Below are 20,147 nucleotides of genomic sequence, written 5' to 3'. Positions count from 1 at the left end.
TGTGTGACAGCATTCCTTTTTCGGCAGTCGGTTGCTTTCGTGACATAGACATTCGTATATATCGTCTACAGCTCGGATTTTCATAGAGAAATTCATCAGAGCACTCCGTTGTCCGCAGCTCGTGGTCTAGTGGCTGGCGTTGCTGCATTTTGGATCACGGGGTCCCGGGTTCGATTCCCGGCCGGGTAGGGGTTTCTGTCCTGCCCGGGGACTGGGTGTTCGTCTTGTCCTCATCATTTCATCATCATCATCATCATCATCGTTCGTGACAGTGGCTACAGTGGATTGCGTAAAACAACTGGACTGTGTAAACATTGAGACTTTGTACGGGCGCTGATGATCGCGCAGTTAAGCACCCACAAACCAACCATCATAATCATCACAGCAGTCCGTTGCGAAAGACTTTTTCGTTGTCATTAAACGACTGTCTACAAAATGTTCATAACTGAGAGTAGCATATTGCGTTTGTGGCACGCTTTTGTGCAATGAAAACATTCTTTCTTAGAGATGAGTTAATCCTAAGATATAATTTCACAGAGTAAACTACACTGATAAGCCAAAACTTTATGACCGCTGCACACCGCGACGTTGGATGCCGCCTGGTGGCGTTGCGGGCAAGTGACGTGGTAACCAAAGTATGTAAGCGAAGCAGACGCGGACGGGGAATAACCCTAGTGAAGATATGGGCTGCAAATGGAGAAATCCATTGAGATAAACGATTTTGAAAGAGGGCAGGTTATTACCACGCGGATCCTGTGAAAGAGTCTCTCGAAAACGGCGAAGCTGGTCGAATGTTCACGTGCTAATGTCGTGAGCATCTACGGAAAGAGATAGGACAGTGAAACTACCACTGGACGCTAAATGGTTGGACGTCCACGACTCTTCACAGAACGTGGGGTTCGGAGGCTTGTCTGCTCGGTAAAGTTGGATAGGTGGCGATCTGTGGTATCTCTGCTGAAATAGCGCAATGCTAGTGCACACCGTTCATCGTACATTGTTTAACGTGGAGCTCCGCAGCAGACCACCCCCACGCGTTCATATTTTGCCCCAACGACATTGTCAACTACGACTGCAGTCGGCACGGGAACATCGGGCTCCGACCGTCGATCAATGGAAACGTCTCGGCTCTTAGGGTGAATCACATTTGTGTTACACTAGGTTGATAGTCGTGTCCACAAACGCTGTTATTGAGGTAACCGGCGGCTCGAAACATGCAGCGCGCCACGGACGCTCGCTGGTGGGAGCAGTATTCTGCTATGGGAGACATTCTCCTGCGCTTGCATGTGACGTATGGTATTAATTGAAGACACGCTGCCAGCTGCGAACCACCTGAATCCCTTCATGCTTGGTGCCTTCCTGGATAGTGATGTCATCTTTCAGCAGAATAGTTGTCCATGTCTGGGTGCCAGAACCGCGCTACAGTGGTTAATGACCTAATTGTGAACCCACTTTGATGTCTCGGCGACCATATTCGCCTGATGCAAATCCTATGGAACCAATCTGGGTCGCTATCGGACGCCATCATCGCGTACGCAAATCAGCGGCCCGTTATTTATGCGAATTACAAGACCTGCGCGTTAACATTTAATGTCAAATACCTCCACAAACTTACCAACAAACTGTCGGATCCTCGATACGCGGAATCAGTTATGTATTTCGTTGCAAAGACGGAAAAAGAAGATGTTATGCAGGTGGTCATAATGTTTTGGCTCATCAGTGTACGTATGTTAGCTTACTAGGGCCTAATACGCCTCTCTGCAAGCCTTGCAATGAGGAAAGCGCGAAAGTAGCAGAACTCAGTTGCCCAAAAGCCTCTAAGCTCAATTAAAATCGTCAGGAATGTCTATACCCATTTGAGAATCCCACTTACTACCTATGCTTTACATGGGTGGTGCAGTTATGAGAGATGTAGGACTTTACACGTTTACACGCAACCCTTTTTTTTTTTTTTTTGAGAGAGAGAGAGAGAGAAAGAGTTGCTATTTGCAGAAAACGAGTGAACTATTGTTTTAAACCTATTATTTACAGCCTGACTTATCTTAACGGAACGTTTGCGTTCTTACACCTGCACCCTCGCAGATCCCCCTTCCACATGCGCCAATTGCTCACAATACCCGAGGCAGCAATTAAATTATTGCTTCAGTCTGAACCACGCGACTGCTACGGTCGCAGGTTCGAATCCTGTCTCGAGCATGTATGTGTGTGATGTCCTTAGGTTAGTTAGGTTTAAGTATTACTAAGTTCTAGGGGACTGATGACCTCAGATGTTAAGTCCTATAGTGCTCAGAGCCACTTGAAACTTTTTTTGAATTAAATTATTTCGCCTATCGCCCCGTGCAAATACGTCAACACACCCAAGAGCGAAGAAAGTAGTGAATGAGGAATGTGTAATAAAAAGAAGCATGGTGAATACCTATCAGTGGCTATAGTCTCGGATGACATTGCTCTTCGGTTTAATGGGAAGTGAGGCTTAGAAAAATCGACTCGTTTCTTTTCTGTTCCACTAAGGAAAGTATTATTGTCTATCTGCTTCCATAGGTACTTATGATCGTGCTTATAATCTTAGCGTGAAATGTGTATGGGTGCAATAACATTGTTTTACACAGAGTAGAATGTTACGTTCCCCTTGCTCTCTATACTTCTCGTTCTTTCGTTTTGCAGCTTACAGTGAGCGAATCCAAGTCCCATGTTCTCCTAAAAAAGTTTTGGAGATATAATAGGGGGAGGTGGCACTACATACTTCCGCTGCACATTGCTCTGAAACCGGCTCCGCCATTTTAATAGCCTCTAAACATTAGCAGACAAGTGTTTACAGTTGCTTCTTGTTCTTAATTTCTGTAGTGTCCATACGACATGTCTTTTAAATAGTAACTATTAGAGTACTTTCGTGAATAATGAAGTGTCAGGAACGGATTTTTAGACGCTTTTCATGTCTTTTTTTTAAGGCACATTTGATCCACTAATGCCGGCCGGAGTGGCCGAGCGGTTCTAGGCGCTACAGTCTGGAACCGCGCGACCGCTACGGTCGCAGGTTCGAATCCTGCCTCGGGCATGGATGTGTGTGATGTCCTAGGTTAGTTAGGTTTAAGTAGTTCTAAGTTCTAGGGGACTGATGGCCTCAGATGTTAAGTCCCATAGTGCTCAGAGCCATTTGAACCATTTCTTGATCCACTAATACGACGCATTTAACCTCGTTAACATAACTTCCTTTTGTTTCACGTTTCGAATAAAAAAGAAGCGAAGTATGTGACGTGAAAAGGCTGCTTTTGTAATCCATCACTTTCCTTGATACCGAATGACGAAACTGATATGCCGCCTATGTACACTCCTGGAAATGGAAATAAGAACACCGTGAATTCATTGTCCCAGGAAGGGGAAACTTTATTGACACATTCCTGGGGTCAGATACATCACATGATCACACTGACAGAACCACAGGCACATAGACACAGGCAACAGAGCATGCACAATGTCGGCACTAGTACAGTGTATATCCACCTTTCGCAGCAATGCAGGCTGCTATTCTCCCATGGAGACGATCGTAGAGATGCTGGATGTAGTTCTGTGGAACGGCTTGCCATGCCATTTCCACCTGGCGCTTCAGTTGGACCAGCGTTCGTGCTGGACGTGCAGACCACGTGAGACGACGCTTCATCCAGTCCCAAACATGCTCAATGGGGGACAGATCCGGAGATCTTGCTGGCCAGGGTAGTTGACTTACACCTTCTAGAGCACGTTGGGTGGCACGGGATACATGCGGACGTGCATTGTCCTGTTGGAACAGCAAGTTCCCTTGCCGGTCTAGGAATGGTAGAACGATGGGTTCGATGACGGTTTGGATGTACCGTGCACTATTCAGTGTCCCCTCGACGATCACCAGTGGTGTACGGCCAGTGTAGGAGATCGCTCCCCACACCATGATGCCGGGTGTTGGCCCTGTGTGCCTCGGTCGTATGTAGTCCTGATTGTGGCGCTCACCTGCACGGCGCCAAACACGCATACGACCATCATTGGCCCCAAGGCAGAAGCGACTCTCATCGCTGAAGACGACACGTCTCCATTCGTCCCTCCATTCACGCCTGTCGCGACACCACTGGAGGCGGGCTGCACGATGTTGGGGCGTGAGCGGAAGACGGCCTAACGGTGTGCGGGACCGTAGCCCAGCTTCATGGAGACGGTTGCGAATGGTCCTCGCCGATACCCCAGGAGCAAGAGTGTCCCTAATTTGCTGGGAAGTGGCGGTGCGGTCCCCTACGGCACTGCGTAGGATCCTACGGTCTTGGCGTGCATCCGTGCGTCGCTGCGGTCCGGTCCCAGGTCGACGGGCACGTGCACCTTCCGCCGACCACTGGCGACAACATCGATGTACTGTGGAGACCTCACGCCCCACGTGTTGAGCAATTCGGCGGTACGTCCACCCGGCCTCCCGCATGCCCACTATACGCCCTCGCTCAAAGTCCGTCAACTGCACATACGGTTCACGTCCACGCTGTCGCGGCATGCTACCAGTGTTAAAGACTGCGATGGAGCTCCGTATGCCACGGCAAACTGGCTGACACTGACGGCGGCGGTGCACAAATGCTGCGCAGCTAGCGCCATTCGACGGCCAACACCGCGGTTCCTGGTGTGTCCGCTGTGCCGTGCGTGTGATCATTGCTTGTACAGCCCTCTCGCAGTGTCCGGAGCAAGTATGGTGGGTCTGACACACCGGTGTCAATGTGTTCTTTTTTCCATTTCCAGGAGTGTATCTTCCCGAAAATGCTGAGATCATTTCTCGCTATGAGTGGAAGGTTTGATATATTTCCCTCTCTTAGCCGTTCAACCACACCGCTCTTAGAGTTGTCTTGATGGGAAATCCAAATCACATTACGGAAATAAAGTATCTACAGAAAAAGCAACCAGAGCAACTAAAAGTAATGTATACAAAAGAAAATATCACTTGAACGAGTCCACTTCCGAACGAAATGTGATTTTTTTTTGCATTTTAGACTATAATCAGAACGACTAGTACACTTGTAAATTTGTTTTTATCAAAACACTTCCACCAGAAACTGATGTTTGGGGCTGCCAACCTGGCTGACGTCGGCTTCAGATTTGTGACGTCATGACAATTTCCCGTATTACACCTCCGTGAAAACAATGCACACACAAAATGTGATGATTTTTACTGTACCGACGTTGATTTTGGATCGGAATCTGTAATGAATCCAGGCACCCAAGACACTGTAGCTTAAAGCAGGTCCGAGTAATGCATTATGAAAAATCGCAGCGTCAACGACTCCACAAAAATAAACAGAATATTATTGGGAATATAACCTCAACTAAGTTCTACAGTACTGTACACAAGCTGAGCTTTTCGGAACATTGCCAGTTACTGTATGGAGTAATAATACATTTAAAGTCCATCTTTCAATACTTTACAATAATTTAGAGTAATTCTAAAATACGAAACATTACGAAATTGAAAATCTTACTTAGCGAGATATAAATAAGTATTGAATTAAATTAATAAGTACAATCCGGAACTTGTGAAATCTGTACATGTTTTTATAATAAAATTAATATTGTGTGTTCTGATTGCTTATATTAATTAAAAAAGAAAAAATAAATCTGATAACGCATTTGGTTCGTTATGTAACAAGTCTGCCCAAAGTGCTGGTTTCTCAACGTTCTCTGTTTTCACAGGCGTTGCGTAGCGGTTGTTAGACGTTCACTAATAACCTGAACTAGCTTAGTAACCGCTGCTTCGCTCGCGTTTGCGAGCATATATCAGGCCTGATGAAAATGTGTTGTGTTAAAAATCCGTTTCTATTTCTATGCAACTTTTAAAAAGCAGATTTGTCGTGGTGATTTTTAAATAGCTTTCTTTGATTTCGTTCTTAAATTTCGACACGATCTAATCTTTTCACGCTCGTTAGGGCCACAGAACAGTGGTCTTTTCCGAATGTACTTCTGAAAAAAAAAAAAAGCCATTCTGTAAGCTGGAGTCTGAGGTTTATGTTAATCCTAGCTTTTGGATTCTTAAGGTGATATTTCGATAGAAACTTTCATCCCCTAATACACATTTTTTTTTATTTCTAACCAAGAGGTCAAATACCAATTTTCATAGATTTAGCTTTAAAAATGTTTCAATCTGACGACATTTTTTCATAAAAATTTACATCTTATATTTCACCTTCTTAGGCGTTTAACTTCCATAAAAACTAAAACATTTATTTTCTTGTTTCTAACGAGAAGCCAAATTCAAAATTTCGGGGATTTACCTTCAGAAATGCTTTCATAGTGAAATATTCCATAAAAACTTTCCTCCATTATTTCCCCTTAGGAATTGAATTTCCACAAATTTAAATTGCTGACCGAGAGCTCAAATATCAATTTTCATAGATGTAGCTTTAAAAATGCTTTAGTAATTCTTTAATAATTAATTTAAAAAACTCTCACACACCACACGATATCACCATCTTATGGGTTAAATTTCTGTAAGTGCTGAAACATATTTTTTAATTTCTGGTCGGGAACCCAATACCAGTTTTTCGTAGTTCTAGCTTCAAAATAGCCGTAATAGCAACATATTTTCAAATACCCTTTCATCATCTGTTTCGAAAAATCCCTTCTTACATGAAAACTACGGTATGAGATCACCAACCTCTCCAAATTTCAAGTTTTTTTCTTAGCGGTTTGGACTGGGCGACGATGGAATCAGTGAATCAGCCAGGACATTCCCTTTTTCTTTTTGCATTAGACCACGAGATATTGCTTTTTTTTGTTGAACTACGAGTTTAGAAAGAACGTGCTCCTGTCATTAGGTTAACTATAGTGGAACTACATTAAGTTTCCTTGAACATAGATATAGCGACATCATGTCTTAGTCAGCTGTCCACGAAATATTAAAAGTTCTGATAACACGTTAAAAAGTAACCCAGTGCAACGAAGCTAAATAAACAATCCTTCGCCACTAAAACATTTCCAACATCCTGTCTTTCTCATCTGTCCCACGAATCATTAAACTTCTCCTGTCCACACATTACGTTACCGTCACAAATGCTAATGTCTTACTTCAATGTAGAAGACTGTCTAACAGTCAGTGCTCGCTTACATCGAGAAATGCCGTCTACTAGTACATAGTTGATTTTCTGCGTCAGACACTGATGATTCTGGTCTAATTTTTAGTTGTTCTGCAGCGCTATATTCTGTGGTGTGCATAAAAGTGTGTTATAAAAAACAATATAAATCAACTTCTTCTTAACGAACTGTTTTTCGATCTGAAAGCAAATCAAAATGTAAATAACTTAATTACAGACCAGTGATGATGCTTCACCTCAATAAAGCGAAACGCATTTGGTGAAAAAAAATCAAGCATTTTTGTAGTTGCATCGACAGAACAGAAATACCCTCAAGAATTATAAGGCAACCACGGACACTATGGCCACACAAATGAAAAATTTAATGTCACACATTTTTAGTTGGGAAATACTGTTTAGTTTCATTGGACTGCGCTGTATTAATGCGTTTTCAGGAGCGCTTTTAATGTTTCGCGGACAGTTGAGAAAAACATGGTGCTGGTCACAATTTAGTGGGACGGGGGAGAGAAGGGGGGTGGGGGCAGACTTAATGTAGCTCCGGAAACACGTTTCAAGATCTGGCGATCTTGAAGCCCGCAGACTATGATAAAGATCCTACACCTACACCCACATCCCGTGTGTAGGAATTGTTTCTCGAATATAACGCCGGATTTTAAGACGAACATGCAATGATGACATCTTCACGCTTTAATATTTGACGGTGAGAGATGATTTCAATCACTTTCCGTCTTCGTTTGGCTGCCCGTGAACAGCCAGTTGAAATCAGTGTCCCGTCATTCACGGATACATTCTTCAAAAGGTTGATTTTTTTTTCCTTTTGTTATGGAAGGCTTATTGTTGAAGTGGCGACGAAACTTAGATCGTACTTAAATGATAGATTCATTATTGCGAATTGCAATACATAAATCTATCTTTCCTGTGGTTTAACCATCATGGTAAGTCTGACGAAAACAAAAAGCAACTTTCACGCAAAAAATTTTTTTTCAGCTTTTAAACAGTTAATACAAGTACGGAGTATACTGTATTTAATGATTGTCAAATTGTGTAGTGATGTATCAGATTTGTTCCTGATCATGAAGTTTCCTTCTAGTACAAATATGAAATCTGCCTCTCGTTTTCAAAAAGAATGCACATATGCTTGCTTACGTTGTTGCTATTGTTGTGCTCTTCAGTCCAGAGACTGGTTTTATGCAGCTCTCCATGCTACCCTATCCTGTGCAAGCTTCTTCATCTCCCAGTACCTACTGCAACCTACATCCTTCTGAATCTGCTTAGTGTATTCATCTCTTGGTCTCCCTCTACGATTATTACCCTCCACGCTGCCCTCCAATGCTAAATTTGTGATCCTTTCATGCCTCAGAACATGTCCTACCAACCGGTCCCTTCTTTTTGTCAAGTTGTGCCACAGACTCCTCTTCTCCCCAATTCTATTCAATACTTCATTATTAGTTATGTGATCACTTCTTGTCCAAACTCTTTATCGTCCACGTTTCACTTCCATACATGGCTACACTCCACACAAATATTTTCAGAAACGACTTCCTGACACTTAAATCTATACTCGATGTAAACAAATTTCTCTTCTTCAGAAACGCTTTCCCTGTCATTGCCAGTCTACATTTTATATCTTCTCTACTTCGACCATCATCAGTTATTTTGCTCCCCAAATAGCAAAACTCCTTTACTACTTTAAATGTCTCCTTTCCTAATCTAATTCCCTCAGCATCACCCGACTTAATTCGACTAAATTACGTAAGTCTATGTAAAGCTGAGATTCTTGTTTTTTTAGGGACGGGAAGGTGACGGCTCGTACAGTCCGCCTCAGGAGAATAGAGCCAGACGGATTCGTCATCATGACGGACCGCCGCAGCCGCAAGGCGAGGGACCTGGTAAGTTCACTCATGCAGTCTACCCTATCATTAGCATACCGCTGAACTGTTCTCACGCCACTGATGTACTGACTCTCCAATTAAGGTAATGCTGTTTTTGTTGTCTCTGATACTTTCAACAGCATTTTTTTTTGCTAACATGCGACTCCTCTTCATTTCTGCAACAGCAGTAAGTCCTCATCACAACAAGCGCCTTAATCTAAAACCTAACAAAAATGCGTTATTCACTGTTAGCATCACCAGCCGCTGCGGGATAAAGACCTTCACTATTCTATTCCATGCGTTATGGTCTTCAGCTATACGCATCCATGTTAACATCCTCATCAACAATTCGGAGGCCAACATACGATTTATAGTGGAGAGTATTTCTGGTACCAATGTAATTTCTCCCTTTCTCAGTGCAACAGAAATGATGCGAGGAAAGAAAGACCACTCATAAATCTTCATTGTTGTTGTGGTCTTCAGTCGTAAGACTAGTTTGATACTGCTCTCCACGCTACTCTATCCTGTGCAAGCTTCTTCATCTCCCATTACCTACTGCAACCTACATCCTTCTGAATCTGTTTAGTGTATTCATCTCTTGGTCTCCCTCTACGATTTTTACGCTCCGTGCTGCCCTCCAACATTAAATTGGTGATCCCTTGATGCCTCGGAATATGTCCTATCAACGGATCTCTTCTTCTACTCAAGTTGTGCCACAAATTTCTCTTCTCCCCAATTCTATTCAATACCTCCTCATTAGTTACGTGATCTACCCATCTGATCTTCAGCATTCTTCTGTAGCACCACATTTCGAAAGCTTCTATTCTCTTCTTGTCTAAACTATTTATCGTCCATGTTTCACTTCCATACTTGGCTACACTCCATACAAATACTTTCAGAAACGACTTCCTGACACTTAAATCTATACTCGATGTTAACAAATTTCTCTTCTTCAGAAACGCTTTCCTTGCCATTGCCAGTCTACATTTTATATCCTCTCTACTTCGACCATCATCAGTTATTTTGATCCCCAAATAGCAAAACTCATTTACTACTTTAAGCGTCTCATTTCCTAATCTAGTACCCTCAGCATCACCCGATTTAATTCGACTACATTCCATTATCCTCGTTTTGCTTTTGTTAATGTTCATCTTATATCCTCCTTTCGAGACACTGTCCATTCCGTTCAGCTGCTCTTCCACGTCCTTTGCTGTCTCTGACAGAGTTACAATGTCATCGACGAACCTCAAAGTTTTTATTACTTCTCCATGGATTTTAATACCTACTCCGAATTTTTCTTTTGTTTCCTATACTGCTTGCTGAATATGCAGATTGAATAACATCGGGGATATGCTACAATCCTTCCTCACTCCCTTCCCAACCACTGCTTCCCTTTCATGCCCGTCGACTCTTATAACTGACATCTGGTTTCCGTACAAATTGAAAATAGCCTTTCGCTCCCTGTATTTTACCCCTGCCACCATCAGAATTTGAAAGAGATTATTCCAGTCAACATTGTTAAAAACTTTCTCTAAGTCTACAAATGCTAGAAACGTAGGTTTGCCTTTCCTTAATCTATTTTCTAAGATAAATCGTAGGGTCAGTATTGCCTCACGTGTTGCAACATTTCTACGGAATCCAAACTGATCTTCCCCGAGGTCGGCTTCTACCAGTTTTTCCATTCGCCTGTAAAAAATTCGTGTTAGTATTTTGCAGCCGTGGCTTATTAAACTGATAGTTCGGTAATTTTCACATCTGTCAACCCCTGCTTTGGGATTGGAATTATATTTTTCTTGAAGTCTGAGGGTATTTCGCCTGTCTCATACATCTTGCTCACCAGATGGTAGAGTTTTGTCAGTCTCCCAAGGCTATCACTAGTTCTAATGGAATGTTGTCTGCTCCTGGGGCCTTGTTTCGACTTAGGTCTTTCAGTGCTCTGTCAAACTCTTCACGCAGTATCATATCTCCCCTTTCATCTTCATCTACATCCTCTTCCATTTCTATAGTATTGTCCTCAAGAACATCGCCCTTGTATAGACCCTCCATATACTCCTTCCACCTCTCTGCTTTCCCTTCTTTGCTTAGAACTGGGTTTCCATTTGAGCTCCTGATATTCATGCAAGTGGCTCTCTTTTCTCCAAAGGTCTCTTTAATTTTCCTGTAGGCAGTATCTATCTTACCCCTAGTGATATGCGCCTCTACATCCTTACATTTGTCCTCTAGCCATCCCTGCCATCTCCATATAAGTTCCATTTTCACTGATTCTCTAGTCACGGTCATTTCGTCGGACATTCACCGTTCCTCCCAAACGTTACGAGAGTCACTGTATTCCCAACATATAAGTGACGTCAGCGAAATCACTGTGATGGCAACTTGAACAACTGTAAACAACAGAAGTGCATCCAACCATTCCGTTGCAAGTAGCCGACGTGCGGTCGCACTGTGTTAAATTGTTATGTAACAAATCGCAATGCAGTATTTTCTCAAAATAAAGTGTTCACAACATCATCCAGAATGTTCTGAAGAACAAAAAAGTATGTGCAAAGTTTGCCCAGCATACATCGACTCCCTTATAAAAACGACGAAACGTGAACGCCTGCTGTTACTGGACTGAAACGCAAAACGCGGACAGTTCATTTCTGGGACAAACAATCACAGCCGACGAGACTTGGTGTTATCAATACGAGCCTACCAGAAAACGACAAAATACAGAAATTAGCATGAAGGATCAACGCTTTGACGACATATTCCACATTCAAGCTAATGTGACGCGAGAAAGCGTTCTAAATAAGGGCTTTTCTCACAGTTTCAATTCGTTGTATGAACGCTCTGTGCTTTGTACTCAAGTGGGACAGACTATGTGGAACACCCGAAACGTTAAAATCGCCCCCTTAAGGTTTATCTTTTTTATTGACGTAGTGTCGAAACTTTTTGGACTGACAGGGTATGTGAGAGTGAATATTTTGCCCGACTCTCCTTGCAACTTACGCTCTCAGAGGTTTAACAGTAAACGTCTCCATGATGCACAACGCCTCTCTTGTAGTGTCCGGAAAAGGAGTTTGATAACCATCTTCGTAAAGCTCTCACGCTTATTAAACTATCTCCGGTGACGAAACGCACCGCTCTTGGTTCGTATCTTCTCTACTCGCCTACTAATGCTACCTGATAAACGCCTGTCGAACAAGTGTTTTCCAAGCCACTTATGACGCGTATGAATTACATTTTCTTAAAATCTCAGCTTGTGATCTGCTTTTCCTACAACCAGCTATACGTGAATACGTGAGCATTCACATTATGTTGCTCGGACGGTTACTCAATAAGTACTGTACCGTTATTACTGTCCCAATAAGATCGTTGCACGATTTTCCACATTTCTGTGGTCTAACATATAAGTTCTGTTTCAGTAGCTCCGCCCACAAATGAGTACTGCTTTCATTTATCGTATGTTATATATTTGAGAATCAGTGGAGGTACACATTTCTTATTGCTTGAGTTAAATCAGACGCAAAATGCTGTACCTCGTTAAAGTTGTGCCTTATATGCTGATAACAAGTGATTGTTATATGCATTCAGTAAACGTAAGCACCAAATTCCTAATGTACTAAGTTGTACCGTTAGTTAGGTCTGGTTTACTCCACTACAGTTTTGCTGAAGTTCTTCTCATAGTTTGGACGAGATGTGCCAGGACTTCACAATTATTATACAAATGAAGCAACTAGAAGGGGAGGAATAAACGAAATGAAACGACGGGTTGACAAGGTATGTGATTACAAAATCAAAACGATCTACAAAGAACTTGGCGATGAAAATGGAACGATCGTATGGCATTGTTGGTCGTGAGGTCCCATTCGGGTTCGGGCGCCAAGTGCAAGTCTTATTTCAATCGACGCCACATTGGGAGACTTGCGGCCGATGATGAGGATAAAATTATGATGAGGACAACACAACACCCAGACCACGAGCGGAGAAAAATCTCCAACCCGGTCGGGAATCGAACACGGGCCCAGTATATGGTAGGAAAGCACGTTACCACCCAGCTAAGCAGGCGGACAACTTGGCGGTATGAGTCCACTTATCAGTATAACGTTTCGCTCCCTCTGGCTTGGATGCCTGCATTAATTCCATTGGGAAGTGGGTCATAAAGCTGCTGTTTCCTCTTTTAAGCAAGACGCTCTAAAGCTGTTGTAACTGATCCTTGATATCCTGGATAGTGGCAGTGGGGCGGAGTCGAGTCCGCTCTGGATCCGCACATGTTCTTTCAGGGTCAGATCTGGGAGTCTTGGTGGCCACGGGAGCACCTCAGCATCGCTCATAGTTCATAGAGACACGTGCCATATGTGGACGAACATTATCCTATTGAAAACTGGCACCATTATGCTGTCCCGTAAGAGGTAACAGTTGAACACCCAAGTTGTCCGTGACATACAGCCGTCAGGGTACCCTCAATCAGTCATTGTGTGTCCGCTGCCTCTGGACCACGGGGTCCCAGGTTCGATTCCGACCGGGTTGGGGATTTTCCTTGCTCGGGGACTCGGTGTTTGTGTTGTCCTCATCATTTCATCATCATCATCATTCGTGACAGTGGCTAGATTGGACTGCGAAAAAAGATGGTCAGTGTCAAAATTGGGACTTTGTACGTACGCTGATGACCGCGCAGTTTAGCGCCCCACAAACCAAACATCGCCATCATCACTGTCATGTACAGAGCTATCAAGTATGACTTCACATCACGGTTGATGGTGATCGGACGGAACAGTGACGCCACAACAGCAGTAACACAGCTCTACCTCTACAAAACATTGGAAGAAATGAAGCACTACCAGGTTGCCACTGTATTCGCCAGCGATGGTAATCCAGGGTGGTGCACAACCGAGCTTCGTAGCTGAACACGAAGAGACACGCTATTCATTAGCAGTTCACGCTTCCCAGCGGCGGTACTATTCCAAATGCGTCCGTTTGTGCTGTGGTGTTAACGGCATCCTAAACGAGGCGGTAATTCCCTAGACCGGTTTCTGCTAGTCTCGCGCCAGTGATGCAGGATGATACAGACTGCTGTAGGCAATCCATTATTGTTCTCCTATGGCAGGCGCAGATGTGTAGTGTGGTCGACCGGAAACTTGACGACTAGTATGCCTGCCCTTAACGTTCCCATGCATTTCAACATCAGACCAGTGTAACATACCTGTATGGATGTCCCACAAATCTGGATACTGCGCGAATCGACTTGCCGCCTAGACAAATATTCACAATGAGACCCCAGTCAGGTGCTGTTAACGCTGTCTCACACGATTACGCGGCATCTCCGTGCCCTTCACAGTGATCACTCAACATGTGCTGCTGGTCACTCCTCTAACATACCCTCCTATGCCTGGTAACAAGATTCGTACCAACAACACTAATGCACTCCAGTGGCTGTTCTTCCTGTCACCGGGAATTCCTACTCTTAGCTTGTAAATGCTCGCCAATGGTGTGTACATCTACATCTTCATTTATACTCCGCCAGCCACCCAACGGTGTGTGGCGGAGGGCACTTTACGTGCCACTGTCCTTACCTCTCTTTCCTGTTCCAGTCGCGCACTGTTTGCGGGAAGGCCGACTTCCAGAAAGCCTCCGTGCGCGCTCGAATCTCTCTAATTTTACGTTCGTGATCTTCTCGGGATGTATAAGTAGGCGCACCCTCTCGAAACCTGGACAGCAAGCTACACCGCGATGCAGAGCGCCTCTCTTGCAGAGTCTGCCACTTCAGTTTGCTAAACGTCTCCGCAACGCTATCACGATTACCAAATAACCCTGTGACGAAACGCGACTCTCTTCTTTGGATCTTCTCTATCTCCTCTATCAACCCGACCTGATACGGATCCCACTCTGATGAGCAATACTCAAGTATAGGTCGAACGAGTGTTTTGTAAGCCACCTCCTTTGTTGATGGACTACATTTTCTAAGGACTCTCCCAATGAATCTCAACTGGCACCCGCCTTACCAACAATTAATTTTACGTGATCATTCTACTTCAAATCGTTCCTTACACATACTCCTAGGTATTTTACACAAGTAAAATTTGTTCCGCTATCATATAATAATACAATAAAGGATCCTTCTTTCTATGTATTCGGAATACATTACATTTGTCTGTGTTAAGGGTCAGTTGCTGCTCCCTGCACCAAGTGCCTATCCGCTGCAGATCTTCCTGCATTTCCCTGCAATTTTCTAATGCTGCAACTTCTCTGTATACTACAGCATCATCCGCGAAAAGCCGCATGGAACTTCCGACACTATCTACTAGGTCATTTATATATATTGTGAAAAGCAATGGTCCCTGGTCTCATAATACTCCCCTGAGGCACATCAGAGGGTACTTTAACGTCTGCAGACGTCTCTCCATTGAGAACAACATGCAGTGTTCTGTTTGCTAAAAACTCTTCAATCCAGCCACACAGCTGGTCTGATATTCCGTTGGCTCTTACTTCGTTTATCAGGCGACAGTGCGGAACTGTATCGAACGCCTTCCGGAAGTCAAGGAAAATGGCATCTACCTGGGAGCCTATATCTAATATTTTCTGGGTCTCATGAACACATAAAGCGAGTTGGGTCTCACACGTTCGCTGCTTCCGGAATCCATGTTGATTCCTACATGTACGAAGTCACACTGAAATACGTCTATGTCTTCCGGGTGCTTCACGTATTTTTTCAACCAGTGTAGTTGTATACATATAGGTCCACACGAACCATCTTTTCAGCTGTTTGCACGAAGGGTGTGATTTCATTGTCTACATCTACATCTACATTGATACTCCGCAAGCCACCCAACGGTGTGTGGCGGTGGGCACTTTACGTGCCACTGTCATTACCTCCCTTTCCTGTTCCAGTCGCGTATGGTTCGCGGGAAGAACGACTGTCTGAAAGCCTCCGTGCGCGCTCTAATCTCTCTAATTTTACATTCGTGATCTCCTCGGGAGGTATAAGTAGGGGGAAGCAATATATTCGATACCTCATCCAGAAACGCACCCTCTCGAAACCTGGCGAGCAAGCTACATCGCGATGCAGAGCGCCTCTCTTGCAGAGTCTGCCACTTGAGTTTATTAAACATCTCCGTAACGCTATCACGGTTACCAAATAACCCTGTGACGAAACGCGCCGCTCTTCTTTGGATCTTCTCTATCTCCTCTGTCAGACCGATCTGGTACGGATCCCACACTGATGAGCATACTCAAGTATAGGTCGAACGAGTGTCCATAACGAACTTTCTGTAAATACTACTATTGCCGTCTGTACTTAATATAGCCCGTAATTTATGGAGTCATTCTGAATGTGTTCGCAGGCCGAAGTTCCGTCTGGGGCGATGGTGTTCCTCTGGTGCTACGTGGACGACGAGGGCCGGACGGTCAACAGGCAGGTGGGTAGCCGCAGTGCACGCGACAGCCGCACACCTGTGGCGTCATCTTTTAGGTTCAGATTTGCAATTTTTCAGCTGTTATGCATTTTCCTGATACGATTTCTTCCTTGGTGACCATATTGTCTGTGATTAGTTTGTAGTTGACCTCTCTACTTCCCTGTTGGTGTGTCTATTGATGTTTTTCTCTGTTGGTCGATAATTCAGTTTATTTTATGATTCTGTTTTCATTGTTGTTACACAATCTCTCCATTTATTTATACATTCTGTGGTTGCTTCATTTGTGCTTTTCACTCCTAATTCTTGTCTGATTGTTGTGCTCCTTATCATAATTGATAGTCTACAGCCAGCTACAATACTGGCCATTAAAATTGCTACACCACGAAGATAACGTGCTACAGACACGAAATTTAACCGACAGGAAGAAGATGCTGTGATATGAAATTGATTAGCTTTTCAGAGCATTCACGCAAGGTTGGCGCCGGTGGCGACACCTACAACGTGCTGACATGAGGAAAGTTTCCAACCGATTTCTCATACACAAACAGCAGTTGACCGGCGTTGCCTGATGAAACGTTGTTGTGATGCCTCGTGTAAGGAGGAGAAATGCGTACCATCACGTTTCCGACTTTGATAAAGGTCGGATTGTAGCCTATCGCGATTGTAGTTTATCGTATCGCGACATTGCTGCTCGCGTTGGTCGAGATCCAATGATTGTTAGCAGAATATGGAATCGTTGGGTTCAGGAGGCTAATACGGAACGCCGTGCTGTATCCCAACGGCCTCGTATCACTAGCAGTCGAGATGGCAGGCATCTTATCTGCATCGCTGTAACGGATCGTGTAGCCACGTCTCGATCCCTGAGTCAACAGATGGGGACGTTTGCAAGACGACAACCATCTGCACGAACAGTTCGACGACGTTTGCAGCAGCATGGACTATCAGCTCGGAGACCATGGCTGCGGTTACCCTTGACGCTGCATCACAGACAGGAGCGCCTGCGATGGTGTACTCAACGACGAACCTGGGTGCACGAATGGCAAAACGTCATTTTTTCGGATGAATCCAGGTTCTGTTTAGAGCATCATGATGGTCGCATTCGTGTTTGGCGACATCGCGGTGAACGCACATTGGAAGCGTGTATTCCTCATCGCCATACTGGCGTATCACCAGACGTGATGGTATGGGGTGCCATTGGTTGATGGTATGGGGTGCCATTGGTTACACGTCTCGGTCACCTCTTGTTAGCATTGGCGACACTTTGAACAGTGGACGTTACATTTCAGATGTGTTACGACCGTGGCTCTACCCTTAATTCGATCCCTGCGAAACCGTACATTTCAGCAGGATAATGCACGACCGCATGTTGTAGGTCCTGTACGGGTCTTTCTGGATACAGAAAATGTTCGACTGCTGCCCTGGCCAGCGCATTGTGCAGACCACTCACCAACTGAAAACGTTTGGTCAATGGTGGCCGAGCAACTGGCTCGTAACAATACGCCAGTCACTACTCTTGATGAACTGTGGTATAATGCTGAAGCTGCATGGGCAGCTGTACCTGTACACGCCATCCAAGCTCTGTTTGACTCAATGCCCAGGCGTATCAAGGCCGTTATTACGGCCAGAGGTGGTTGTTCAGGGTACTGATTTCTCAGGATCTATGCACCCAAATCGCGTTGTAATGTAATCACATGTCAGTTCTAGTATAATATATTTGTCCAATGAATACCCGTTTATCATCTGTGTTTCTTCTTGGTGTAGCAATTTTACTGGCCAGTAGTGTACTATTCTGAAAAACATTTCCGCAGATTTTATTCTGGGTTCATTTCATAGACTATAAATGGTATTGTCTTTGTTTTCTAGAAGTTATTAAGATCTCTTTCCTCAGCTTTGTATTAAGTGTTCTGTATTTTGTCTCATTAATGTAACTGAATCTTTCACTTTTTTCGGTAGGTCTTTTACGTTTGTGAAAAAGATGGTATTTCCTAATAACTTGAATTCATTCATCTTCTTTATCTCCCAAAAAGTTGAATTCAATCAGTCTCTATTTTTTGGCGGTTTATTAGAATTTTCTTTGAGACCAGATCTTGATCTTTAAAAGCCTTGACTTCTGTTTTTTGTGTCGAGATTGTTAAATTTTATTTAATCTGTAAATGACCTTCCGAACTGTCTCCTTACTGTTAGTCATCAACAAACAGCGGTGTCAACAAGTAATTTCCTGGTTAAAGTTATCGGTGTAAAACTATCTTCTTGCCGTTTGTCTATCATATCATCAGTTTCGAATTTAAGACTTGAATTTGAAATTCTCGAATAGAAGACTCTTTCCACCTTAGGCAATACACATAAATAAGGTCGCAAATTATAGCTTGTCACACGCTTGAGTGAACGGGTGAAGATGATCCATTCGTTAATTTTCTTTAACTGTGGAAAACTTTCATGTCTCGATACGCTTGTGAGCAACGGAACTAGAGATAGATATTGCGTTGGATAAGTTTACCATTGTCTTACACCGGAGAAAAATGCAATAATTCATGTCAGATCATTTGTATTCCTTTGGTAGCCTGCTACTCATTCCAAATGATTTGTACTTTTAGTCCAGTCAAATAGCAGATATACCTTGCAAAAGGTGGGGTAGAAGAGTTTATTTTTTCAACTCGTTCATGTGGTTCTAAAGATTAGAAAACTGAGTTTTGCCAACAAAATTTCGCTTTAGGAAAACTTTCTGTAGTCAAAAAACTTGGAAGATTTCGGCCTTTTTTCAGTTTTTTCAAACTATCTCAGTTTATTTGCTCCTATCGCTTTAACGTCTATTTTTTTTTAAGAACACAAAATTCTCTACAAATCTTATTCTTGCCATTTTTTCTACTCCCAATATCTAAGGCGCTACAGCGCCTCAAAAAATACCAATTTTTCAAATTTTGAGCATAGTGCCAAGACGCCTTATTTTTGAACACTATTTTTTCAGTTTCTGTTTGTGTAGTATAAATACATTATACATCATGTTATATGTTTGAATTTACCACCTCACTTTCAGGTATTCAGTTTCTCTGCATGCAACATAAAGATTGCTGGACACCCAACTATTGTGATTCTTACGTCACTACCTGAAGTTCGCTATGGCCCACCTCAGCCCTGGTATTTGTAAAACTATAAATATAAAAATACATCATTAAGAGACACGGACACACACACACACACACACACACAAATACACACGCACAGAAAATAAATTGTCTCAGGAAACTGAACTATTATTAGCTACAATAGGCAACCTAATTAGGTAGGTAATTATTCTTGTGTATAAAAGCCACACAGTTGACATTAAAAATAAGTAGCTTTATTACAATTAAAATGCATTGTCAGTTACTAAAAAATGTTGACAGTTCTGGGTGTGTAATACTTGTAATATTGCACTTGAGACAGATATGAGCATCACTTCCAACGTTTTGATGGGCCAGTTTCCTCAGTGTCACCAGAAACACCTTGAGTTACGGATTCAGGGTCTGTACATAGAATTGATCCCAGATTGACCTCTTCTTTAAACAGCGAGTCAGCCTCAGTAAGTTCGTTGATTTCGTCAGCGGTTTCCTCAACATCCTCCATAACATCTTCTTCATTGTTTTCATATAAAAATTTTGGCACGTTTTCACAGTTGACCCCAATACATTTCTTGCAAATTGAAGAACATTTCAAACCCGCTTTTCTGCAGGAGCACGCTCCGCCACAGTTCAGCTTGCATGAGCATGAAACAATGTGAAGAAGTGCTTCAGGTGCTGGATCTTGGCTCATTATAACGGGTATTG

At 43.4% G+C, this 20,147-nt stretch overlaps 1 protein-coding gene across 1 annotated transcript in view; it reads left to right on the top strand.

The window, feature by feature from the left end:
- LOC126476210 (pyridoxine/pyridoxamine 5'-phosphate oxidase-like) overlaps nt 1-20,147 on the top strand; it is a 199,502-nt gene that overhangs the window by 135,330 nt on the left and 44,025 nt on the right. The window contains exons 3-4 of the mRNA XM_050103527.1: nt 8,872-8,971; nt 16,273-16,347. Coding sequence (XP_049959484.1) covers nt 8,872-8,971; nt 16,273-16,347 — 175 coding nt within the window. The remainder of the gene's footprint in view (nt 1-8,871; nt 8,972-16,272; nt 16,348-20,147) is intronic.

Source organism: Schistocerca serialis, chromosome 1 (assembly GCF_023864345.2).
Source record: "Schistocerca serialis cubense isolate TAMUIC-IGC-003099 chromosome 1, iqSchSeri2.2, whole genome shotgun sequence".
NCBI classification, from domain to species: domain Eukaryota; kingdom Metazoa; phylum Arthropoda; class Insecta; order Orthoptera; family Acrididae; genus Schistocerca; species Schistocerca serialis.
Note: the sequence above shows the minus strand (reverse complement) of the source record. Positions and strands in the feature narration are given on the sequence as shown.